The 11,717-nt window shown below is 36.6% G+C and overlaps 1 protein-coding gene across 9 annotated transcripts; it reads left to right on the forward strand.

The window, feature by feature from the left end:
* Positions 1 to 1,681: 1,681 nt before the first annotated feature.
* Positions 1,682 to 11,378, forward strand: LOC311071816 (synaptotagmin-like protein 2). Of its 9 annotated transcripts, none has more exons than XM_084096367.1 (18): positions 1,682 to 1,821; positions 2,128 to 2,155; positions 2,350 to 2,557; positions 4,750 to 4,895; positions 5,162 to 5,243; positions 5,418 to 5,463; positions 5,585 to 5,624; positions 6,144 to 6,490; positions 7,094 to 7,700; positions 7,928 to 7,974; positions 8,130 to 8,240; positions 8,754 to 8,926; positions 9,341 to 9,443; positions 9,536 to 9,697; positions 9,817 to 9,895; positions 10,018 to 10,117; positions 10,695 to 10,900; positions 10,998 to 11,378. In XM_084096367.1, the coding sequence occupies exons 3-18, from the start codon at positions 2,430 to 2,432 to the stop codon at positions 11,135 to 11,137; spliced, it is 2,517 nt and encodes an 838-aa protein (XP_083952493.1). In that variant the 5' UTR covers positions 1,682 to 1,821; positions 2,128 to 2,155; positions 2,350 to 2,429; the 3' UTR covers positions 11,138 to 11,378. The 9 variants fall into 9 exon arrangements, with proteins under 9 accessions (XP_083952493.1, XP_083952495.1, XP_083952488.1 ...); XM_084096369.1 differs by having other exon boundaries at positions 2,491 to 2,557; XM_084096362.1 differs by having other exon boundaries at positions 6,144 to 7,700.
* Positions 11,379 to 11,717: the final 339 nt, after the last annotated feature.

An 11,717-nucleotide genomic window follows, 5' to 3' on the forward strand; every position in this document is an offset into this window, starting at 1 on the left:
TTGGTGGAGAGCTCCTGCCTCAAGTGGAGGAGTTCAAGTATCTTGGGGTCTTGTTCACGAGTGAGGGAAGGATGGAACGGGAGATTGACAGGCGGATCGGTGCAGCTTCTGCAGTAATGCGGTCCCTGTACCGGTCTGTCGTGGTGAAGAAGGTTTCGATTTACCGGTCAATCTACGTTCCTACTCTCACCTATGGTCATGAGCTGTGGGTCATGACCGAAAGGACAAGATCCCGGATACAAGCGGCCGAAATGAGCTTTCTCCGCAGGGTGGCTGGGCCATCCCTTAGAGATAGGGTGAGAAGCTCGGTCACTCGGGAGGAGCTCAGAGTAGAGGGAGCTCCTCCACATCGAGAGGGGCCAGTTGAGGTGGCTCGGGCATCTTTTCCGGATGCCTCCTGGACGCCTTCCCGGGAAGGTGTTCCGGGCATGTCCCACCGGGAGGAGACCCCGGGGAAGACCTAGGACACGCTGGAGAGACTATGTCTCCCGGCTGGCCTGGGAACGCCTCAGTGTCCCCCCGGAAGAGCTGGAGGAAGTGTCTAGGGAGAGGGAAGTCTGGGCATCCCTGCTTAGACTGCTGCCCCCGCGACCCGGTCCCGGATAAGCGGTAGAAGATGGATGGATGGATGGATGGATAATACTCTGGTATAGTGTATATTTTTTACATTTTTATAATTGAATTAAATAAATTTGTTCATATATTCTAAGTATATTAGAATATTAGAATATTATAGTATTATAGTAGTATAAGTATATTATATATAAGTAAGTATATTCTGTTTAGTTATGTGTGTACATAGGCAATACTATTATTTTATCCAGCATCTATTACATTGTATTCTAATGTATATTGAATATATTCTCTTTAATATAATTGATTTCATTTTATTTTATTAAAATAGTTTTTGTTATTTTATAATTATATTTTATGCATTTGATCTATAGCTGTACGCTCACACACGTTGGGTTTTCATGTTATATGGGGACTTTACATAGACATAATGATTTTTATACTATACAAATTGTATATTATAGCCTTTTACCTACCCATCACAGAAAACGTTCTGTATTTTTACATTTTCTAAAAACATCGCTTAGTATGATTTACAAGCTGCAAAAACTACACAAAAAAGTCCCCGTGGGCTCGTTCGTTAGTTATCTGCAGACAAAGCATTTGATTTATCAATGAAACCTCAAGAAACAGTCTTTACTGAGTCCGTAAGTGCTTTTGTTGAGTAATTACTGCCACCTACTGGAGTTTGACTGATATGTTTTTACTGATGATTACTACACCCAACCCATTTCAATAAGTAAAAAGTAGGCTAAGGGATTTTTTCGGGCTTCTGAGCTTTCATTAGCAGTGTAATGGCCAGGATAAGATTTATCTAAAAGGTGTGGTGTGGGTCAACATTGTGCTTTCAGCAACACACCAAAGTAAACTGCTAATGCACACCTATAAAAGATCCTAGATACATTTTGAGCTCTAAAACTCTTGGTTGACTTTTCAAAATACACTTCAAACTAGCAAAGCATTTATTAATTTGTCTATCATCTCCCCCATGCAAACTCACACAGTCTCCTGAACAAAACAGGAAACCAGAAACATTATCGTCAGAAGAAAAATGATATAATCTCACCATCTTACTTGATGTTGAAAGATTTCAACCCATCTACTTCCTCTTATTTGGCCTGTCATTTTAAACATAATTTTACTGCAGAAAAACACGTTGGAACTTGAATTAGGTGTGTCTTACAACTCAAAAATGACTTCATATTGCTTAATAACTGAAGGTCTGGATGAGAAAAAAGGAACAGAAAGGTAGGCTACTTTTATTTTGATTCATTATAATGGTTCATGCCAATTTGTTGTAGGCTATATATAGGCCTATATTTAGCCTATATTAGTGCCGTCAAATCGATTATCTGACATAAAAGTTGTGTGTATAAAGTGTGTGTGTGTGTATATCATATATTTTTTTAGTGGAGCTCATAATCATAAGATTAAAATAGGCCTATAATTACCTTATATGTGGATCGCATAACAATAACAAAACAATCAAGAGACTATTTGTATTTAATATAAAAATATAAATACATTTTCACGTCTGTATTTGTTCTGTTTCAGGGATCTAGGTTACTCCTGAAGGACATAGGTAGGGAAACATTAACTCTATTCTCAAACTAAATGTTGACATATGACGTCACGTCGTGCCTTAGCCTAGCTTTTTTTTTTTTCCACCGTGTGAATGTGAATGACTGTGACACGCGATAAAAGTGCAGTAACTCTCTTCCTCAAGCACGCGGAAGCTGCTTACCTGTGCAGGCACGATTTCATTTCTGATTTGAGGAAAACGCGGTGGTTTGCAACTAGCTTACCTTGGGGGAAAGTGCTCGATTGCTGGAAAGCGGTTGTTTTTATTGAACAGAATGAAACAGTCAAAAAGTGCATCGGAATTGATTGACTTGAGCTTTCTGTCTGCCGAGGAAGAGGCAGCCATCCGACAAGTGCTTCTGAGAGATGAAGATCTAAAGCGACTGGAGAGTGGACGAGTCAGGTAGGAAGTGGTTGTTTGATTGACCTACACTGCAAGACATTTAGTTGTCTTATTGTACACTGTAAAAAATGTTTTTGTTGTAAATAAAACAAAGGTCATTAGATGTTTAATGCAATGTGTTAATTGCCGTTTCTTTGTAATTATTTGTGAAATGTAATAGCGATCTCTGAGTGATCTTCTTCAGTGTACAACGGGGTGCTCAATCCTGCTCCTGCCGACCGACCGTCCTAGTTCATCTCCAACCCTAATCAAACACACCTGCCTTTAATTTTCAAGTGATCCATTCTTAAATACCTTAATTGGTTGCTTAATGTGTGTTTGATTTGGGTTGGAGATGAACTGTGCAGGACAGTCGATCGGCAGGAGTAGGACTGAGCACCCCTGGTGTACAAGTAGCATGCTTACTATTCTACAAGTAGCATGCTTACTATTCTACAAGTAGCATGCTTACTATTCTACAAGTAGCATGCTTACTATTCTTGAAGTTATCAAATAATTGATTCATTCAAAAATGAGTGAATCATTGAATCAGAACAAGTAATAACTGGCAATATTGTGTCTAAAACTTGTTACTCAGTATTAATGTATTGTTTATTGGGCTAAAACCCAGCTATTTATAAACCCAAACAATTATGATGTATTTTCCTATTATCCCTCATAAAAGTTTTTAGGGAGTTACTGGTTATTCTTTTTTCTAATTAAAATTGAATATATATATATATATATATATATATATATATATATATATAATTTAATTGTTAAATTTTAATGTTTTTTTTTTATTTAATAATTGTAAACAATTTATATGTGTATTCACTTATTTATTAATTTGAATGTTGGCATTTTTATATATCTAAAAATGTTGGTAATTAAGACAAAATTACAGTTCAAATACTTTCTTGAAAGATTGCTAAGTTTGATGTCATATAGGCCTTGGCATGGTGGGACATTGAAATTGTAAATATTTTGCTGCCATACTGCAACTTGTTGTTATGATAAACAAAGTGTGAGCACCGGTTGACCCATATTTAGTGAAAATAACATTGACAGTGTGTATCTGAAAAAAGTGTGCTTAAGTATAATAATAATAATAATAATAATACATTTCATTTGTAATGCTACTTTCTCATACTTAGTGTGTTACAACATGTTATAAAATGCAAAATAACGAATAATACATAGTATATTTTAACAATAATCACAATAATAATGACAGATTAAAAACTACTAAAAAGATGAAGAGAAGTTTTGAAAAGTTTCTTAAAACAATCAAAATAAGGAGAAATTCTTAATCAAGTTTCATAACTTTGGAGCAAAGAAACAACCAAAGAAACAGCCCTCCCTCCCATGGTTTTGAGTTTACAAAAATAAAGAGATATAGAGAACCCGGAGAGTGGAGATAACAAGGTATAGATGGTGTAACCAACTCACAAAATGTAAACTGTAGCCAACCCATGTACTGCTTTTTCAGTTAAAATCATTTATTTATTTAAAAAAAACGATGCATGATTTACCTGGGAGCCAGTGTAGTTGAAGAAGCAAGGGTAATGTGTCGGCGTTAAGATGTATAAGTCAAGGCGTGAATGACTGAAGGGGAGATTAGGCTATTGTCCATGGTAAGTTTAAAGTTAAAACATTTATTAACATTATTTGGAGTGCTGATTAACAACATTTTAGCTTTAGAACAATTTAATTTAAGAAAGTTATGTTTCATCCAGGCCTTTATTTTCAACATACAAGCAGAGAGAGTTGAAGAGGCAGAGGTGAAATCAGTCTGATTGCTAAAATAAATCTGGGTGTCATCATCAGCATAGAAATGATATAGATACTAAACCGAGTAGGACCCAACACTGACCCCTGAGGGACACCTGTTGTAATGGCACAGTCTCAGATCTATTAGTACCCAGGTGGACAAATTTGGAACATTCTGAGAGATAAGATTTAAACCTGTTCAATGCGGTGTCAGAAAGTCCAATCCACCTATGTAGTCTGTCCAGCAAATTAGTGTGACATATTGTATCGAATACAGCACTAAGTATGCTAGTGTGAACCCTAACTGAACCAAAGCTTATGCTAAATAACAAATCATTTTCTTTTATTTTGCAATATCGAAGTTATAATGATTTTTGCACACTTTTCACTGTTTGGCCAAAGTATACCAAATCCTGTCTGTGCTTTTTCTGTCATACCAGGACACTGAGACAGTCAGTTCCTGACCTTCAAAAGCTGAAGACATTAACAGGTGAGTGGTTTGAAGAGCTCCGGGTCAAGCGATATGGGCTCCAGACGGATGTCACAGCAGTGGTACGGACCTCCATGAGATGGAAGAAAATAGCAGGTATGTAGGAGTTCATGCCTTCCTTATTGAGCTGATGCTGTTAAGAATTGTGTCTTTGAGTACACACACCACACCTGTCTGGACATTTCAAACTTTCTGGACTCTGAGTCATTTGAGTCAACATACTGTGCCCTGAATATGCTCTGCATTGCTCTTCATTGCTGTAACCATAAAACTACATTTCACTGTTAAGTGAATATGAACAAGAAGTTTTGAGTATGTCAGAACTGATTACTGTATATGTTCTCTTTCTTTTTTTAACTTAGCCCATAAAACCAACCCTTTCCTGAATGACATAGTAGACGAGAGCAAAGAGCATGAAAAGGAGGAGCACAGCACACCTCCAAAGTAATGGCCTTTATTTTCACAGAAAATGCCATCAAAATGTATTTTGGGTGGATTTTCAATATATAGATTTTCAATACGTAGATTAAACCAGGACAGACAATGCCTTATATTATCGTTATGTCTGAATACGGCATATAAATTAATATTATGCTACATTTTTTCTTTCCACTGCAGTCCATTTGCTGACCCTAGATTAATTCATCCAGCCCTTAGTAAAGAGGTTTGTCACATACTGTATATTATATTTATTTTTTCTGTAAATATTCAGAAAATAAGTTAAATTAAATTAAATATTAAAAAATATATATTTTTTATGTTATTTTGTTTCTATTTATTCACAGACTTATCATCAATATACTGATGATGACTTTATGGATGATGGTGAGTTTGAATTACATGATAAAACATATATATGAATGATTAACTGGGTAAATTCAGAATTACACTACCGTTCAAAAATGTGGGGTTGTTAAGATTAAAATATTATAACAATTTAAAATAACTGTTTTCTATATTAATATATTTTGAAATGTATTCATTCCTCTTATGGCAAATATGAATTTTCAGCATTATTACTTCAGTGTCACATGATCCTTCAGAAATCTAATATGCTGATTTGTTGCTTTTCTTATTATTATCAATGTGGAAAACAGTTGTGCTACTTAATTTTCTTGGAAAAGGTTCAAAAGAACAGTGTTTACTATTTATTAGAAATATAAATATTTTATAACAACTTAAAGGTCTTTACTGTCACTTTTGATCAATTTAATGCATGTTAATTAGATTTAATCTTCAATTTAATGTTGAATAAATGTATTAATAAGAAAAAAACTAATAACGCTGGTTTACATTTGGAAAAAAACCCAGATTGATTTGATGTTTTGGTGTTTGTATTTGCAGAGGCTTCATCCACTCCAAGAGTGTCTGGTAGAAAAAAAGCAGAAACTGATGGCAATCATGTCCTCAATGGCAATGACCCAAAACGCAATTCAACAGAAGCACAACCCAAACAGCTCTCTGATGACCGAATAACGACCATTTTCCCCTTCTCAAGAGCAGTTCAAGACACTAAACCCGAAAGAGGCCCTCCAAAACCAAATCGAGAGCCAAGGCGAAAAGTTTCACTCCCTCCAGCACTTCAGAAAGATCAATCGTTTGAGGAGAACTGGGTGAAGATTTCCCTCGAACCGAACGCAGTGAAGCCTGTGCATGGTGAAAGCAATAGTGTTGGACCTGAACTAAAAGAGGTAAAATCACTTTCTGAGAACACAGAGACCCAAGAGAAGCAGGACACATCAAGTCCGTCTTTAAATTTCATGGATCAGACATCATTTCAAATTGAATCTCTAGACTTTAACCAAGATGTTTTCTTAGAAAGATGTTCATCGACCAAGTTTCAGAATCAACCACAGACTTCCTTAGTTTTAACAAGTGATGCACTAGAATTCACTAGACACTCAGATCATGAAGGTTCAGAGGAGGCTAATGAGTCTTCTAATGCTTTCCAAGATAACAAAGGCAGAGATCAGCAGTGTTCAGCTGAATTTATATTTAGAGAGTCTGAAACCGATAAACTGAGTCCCTCAGACTCGACTAATGAGCATGATAAGAGAAGGATGGTCTCTAGTGATCGTCTTAATGATGAAGCAAGTTCAGACAGGAAGGGAGGTGGAGGAAAAAATGTAAGCACTGGTTTACGTGCCGAGACAGATGCGGATCAAATAGTTGAGCGTGTAGCTGGTAAGGAACAAATCAATAAGCATTCCTCTGCTGAAGAAGCATCCCAAAGTCAGTCATTAAAATGGGAAATTGAAATGAATTCTCATGAATTTCCCTCTAACACTCTGCAGGGAAAAGATGCTTCCACTGATTCTGGCGACGACGGCCCAGTCGAGATGGGAAAGAAGAAAACGTCTAATAAAAAGGAGCCGTTGTTGCAGAATAAAACAGCTGATGTTAGTGTGAATAAAGATTTTGAAGCGAAACAAAGTGTCAGTGACAAAACTGTGCAAAGACTTCTTGATGCCCATGAAGATAAAGAAAAAATAAAGTTATCAAATGATCAGAACATAGCAAAAGACACCCACACAAGTCAGGCTTTAAGAAAATTAAGCCAAGAGTATCTTTCATTGACAGATGATGGGAAATTAGTGCACATTAAAGATGCTGGATTGCATGTTGACTCTGAACATATCGACAAATCATCCGTTGAACCAATTCAACCAGCTAAATCTATAAGTGAAGATGATGCTGGACTGGGTCAAGGTTCTTCAGAATTGAAAGATGAGGAGGACAGTGCCGATATTCTACTAAGCGTCCTCGCAAGAGCTCAAAGGGCAAGATCGCCTGTCCTGCAGAAGATCACCGCACAGGAGCCAAAGCAGGAGATTGGAGATGATATGGTTCCCACAATAGTCATTATACCATCTGAATCTCCACATCCAACAGAGTTGAAAGGTAAATGGTTATGATATCTAATACTAGAGGCTTAGTCACCATGTTAATACAGTGGCGTGTCTGATTTCTGAAGTGCCCTTAAGGGCTGATATTCGAGAAAGACACACCCAGTATTGTATATGTTCACCTAAGCTCAGGTTTAACCTGTTAGATTACTCCCAGTAGATTTTAATGGATTTATATCTGGTTTGAGCTTTGCTTAATTCTTTAATTCTTTGGGGTGTCAGTTCTAGATGGTTTACTTGAGGGTTCCACATGTAAAGATGCTTGGAAGGTGAGCTACTGTTCGTCCTACAAATATAATTCATACTGTTAAAGCACTTGAATTATCATTTCATCATCCTCTGCAGTGTGAAGTGTTGATCAGAGTAAGTTGCTTGACTATAAAAAGTAACCTTATGTTCTGCTTTGTTGTCTTCTATGTTGCAGGATGAAGGAGTCGATTCAGATGACGATGATGATGATACTTCACTGTCCAGCTATGGGTCAGATCTCTCTAGCAGAAAAGGCCATTCAGCTAGCGCATTGTCTCTTACTGATGTAAGCTGGACATTTTCATTTCTACTTTCTGTTTTTAACATTGTTCAAAGGCCAATTTACCATTGCTTGGCCAAGCTTGCCAATTACCCGATAAACAGTTTATTATGTTGAGCCAAAGTTGACTTGTTTGGAAAGCACCATAGAGCCACATTGTTGGAAATGAATAGATGTTTATGCATATTAAACATCTGAAAAACTTTTGAAACACATTTAAATAGCCCTTAAGTGGTATGAAATGACTACATTGCGTGTCATTGAATGGTGTTTTGCTGTTTGGCGCACATTGCTTATGATGATGATACAAGGGTCGTTGTGCTCCAGTGGGGTGCAGGTTCAAGTGTTCATTCAATTCATCTGCTTCATACATTTCCCAATCCCATGTTCCCGTCTCTCTCACACCCCTTCCTGGGGTCATCATTCACTTTCCTATCCAAGTAGAAGGCACTGAAAGTGCAAAAATAAAAAAACAGTCTTCCAGAGACTTATCCCTGCTATTTTTCCCCCTCATATAAGCGCACCGGTAGTTTGCTGAGCGTGTACAGCGATGCAGGGGATTTTGGGAATGTTGAGGTGCAGGGCTCTGTGGAGTTTGCAGTGATGTACAGCCCTGTTGGAGAGCTGATCATTATGATTGAACAGTGTCAGGATCTGGCTATTGCTAATCCTCGTAAACAACGCACGGACCCGTGAGTTATGAATCTAAAAGAAAACATATACTAATGAAATGCATTAAAGGGATAGTTCACCCAAAAATTTACTCTCCCTCAAGTTGTTCCAAACCTGTATGATTTCCTTTCTTCTGCTGAACACAAAAGAAGATATTTTAAAGAAGGTTGGTAATTAAACAGTTGCTGGTCCCCATTGACATCCATAGTATTTTTTTTTTTTTTTCTACTATAGAAGTCAATGGGGTCCATCAGTCGTTTGGTTACCGTCTTTCTTCAAAATATCTTATTTTGTGTTCAGCAGAAGAAAGAAAGTCATACAGGTTTGGAACAACCTGTGGGAGAGTAAATGATGACAGAATTTTCATTTTTGGGTGAACTATTCCTTTAAATCTATCTATCTGTCTGTCATGAATAACAAACTTTCCTTTACAGTTATGTGAAGACTTACCTCTATCCAGATAAGTCTCGCCGCAGCAAAAGGAAAACTTCTATTAAGAAACGGACCGTGAATCCAGTTTATGTGGAATCTCTGAGAGTATGTTTCTCTGTAACACTAAAATGATAGAAATATTATGTTTATATTTGATATAACGGTTAATCTTATCCGTACTGTAAATCTCTAATCAGTACAAAGTGAAGCGCGAAGAGCTTCCGGAAAAGACTCTGAATCTGTCCGTGTGGCACAATGACTCCAGGGGCCGAAATGTGTTCCTGGGGCAGGTTGAGATTAGTCTTAAGACCTGGGACTGGGGACATGAAGCCCTCACCTGGTACAACCTACAGTCAACGGTACACCTTCTAAAGATATTTGTGTTAAGCTAAACAACATTGAGAGTTTAGGAACAGAGCCTTCTTTCATAACCTAGTCCTCTTGTATAACAGAATATTACTTTTTTTTATTATTATAGACTGCAGAAAATCAAGAATCGCAAGAGTCTAATGGATTTTTGTCAGTTTCACTAAAATATGTTCCTCAGGAGTCCACCGGTACAGTTTCAAATATTGATGTTGCTTCTGTGTATTTCATTTCATTCTGTAAATCTAATTTGAGAAATATTGCTCATGACTAACGAACTGTATTTGCTCTAAAACACGTTTTTTGATTTCAGGTGGGTCGAAGAACAGCACTGGGGAGATTCATGTCTGGCTGCGGGAGGCAAAAGAATTACGTGGCCTTAAGCCTCAGGGAGTGGATTCTTTTGTTAAGTGGTGAGGGTGTGCCTGTCATCTGTTACGGACCTGACTTTCAAAGCGGCTAAAGCCATTGTTCCATCTCTAACTCTCCCCCTCCCTCTCACGCTTCCTCTTTGTCATGTTTGAAGTGTCGTGTTTTTGTTTTGTTTTCATCTATTAAAATGACATGAGAAGAAATGAAATAACACAGATAACACATTTCATTCATTTTGTTTGGTTTAGAGGACAAAAATAAAAAATTTCAACATTTTCACAACCTCATTTTACACATGGTCAAATCAAAAGTTGTAATACAGGTTTAAAACAACTGTTGTAGCACTTAAAAAAAAAAATATATATATTTCCATAAATCACTGAATCAGAGGAAAACATGTCCAGGTCATATTCGAGAGAAAAAAAAAATGTGTACAAGTAAATATTTTTATTACTGTAATGAGTTAGAGATTACAAAAAGTAATGTATTTTTTTATTTTTATTTTTCAAAAAAACATTTTGTAAAATAGAATTCATATTCTTAATATAATTTTTTTAGGCCTGGAAATATACTTTACCGGTGAGATTCACCTCTTATTTTTTATTTAATTTTTTTTAGCTACATTTTACCGGACACCAGAAAAAAAAGCCGCCAGAAGACTCGTGTTGTAAAAAAGAGCCAGGACCCTGTGTATAACCATGCCATGGTGTATGACGGGTTCAAAGCTGGGGAAGTCAGCGAGGCCTGCTGCGAATTGACCATTTGGGATCACAACAAACTCTCTAATCAGTTTCTCGGAGGTCTGCGCCTCAGTCTTGGAACAGGTACAGTAACAAAACCCTTTCCTTCACTGAACCTGCATTTTGCACTAGAATCCTTTAGAAAGCCATTTCATAAAACTGTCTATTTATTTATTTGCAGGGAAGAGCTATGGCAAGAAAGTTGATTGGATGGATTCACTGAATGAAGAAGTTCAAATATGGAAAAGAATGTTGGCCAATCCAAACTGCTGGGTTGAGGGAGAGCTTCCCCTGAGGTCCTCCATGACCCCGAGGAAATGAACCTCCGGATCCTGAATGTTTAGTTGCGAGAGAAAAACATTTCTTGGTTCCCAAAACAAACCAAGCATTTTCAATGACCAAATCAGTTTCTTCATTTAAGTCCTGCAAAATATAAAGAGTATGTGCTGGGAAATAGCATATAGTAGAATATGCTTAATCATATTAGATAATATATCTTTACATAAAATTGATATATGTAAGTATTGTAAGAGATGTGTTGTGAACTTGTGATTTGTTCCAGAATAAAAAAAGTAAAACAAATTTGTCTAGTTGTCTTTACATTAATCTCATTGAATAAAAAAAGATAGAATGCACTTTTTCTTTTTTAAATGGAAATATAATTAACATTTGATATAGGCTACAGTGAAATGTATTCTGTAATGTGTTCTAATCTACACAATCCCCTGTAGATTAAATATAGTTATTTGTTACATCAATTGAGCTTGTTAAATGGGATGCTTTCATTAATTTACCTAATTAACTTAATTTACAAAAAAATTAAAACAACAACAACTAAAATATGAAGAACTGACCTGACCAAAGCCGTTGCCTTATTCACAGCAGAGCCATCTTTGATTTT

The sequence above is a fragment of the Abramis brama genome (genome assembly GCF_963993115.1).
Source record: "Abramis brama genome assembly, chromosome: 21".
Taxonomy (NCBI): domain Eukaryota; kingdom Metazoa; phylum Chordata; class Actinopteri; order Cypriniformes; family Leuciscidae; genus Abramis; species Abramis brama.

Excerpts from the sequence above, each read along its gene's own strand:
- LOC311071816 (XM_084096362.1), top strand. The coding sequence starts at position 2,430 with ATGAAACAGTCAAAAAGTGCATCGGAATTGATTGACTTGAGCTTTCTG. Across the intron at positions 5,625-6,143 it reads TGATGACTTTATGGATGATG|AGGCTTCATCCACTCCAAGA; the intron begins GTGAGTTTGAAT and ends TTGTATTTGCAG. Across the intron at positions 8,927-9,340 it reads CGTAAACAACGCACGGACCC|TTATGTGAAGACTTACCTCT; the intron begins GTGAGTTATGAA and ends TTTCCTTTACAG.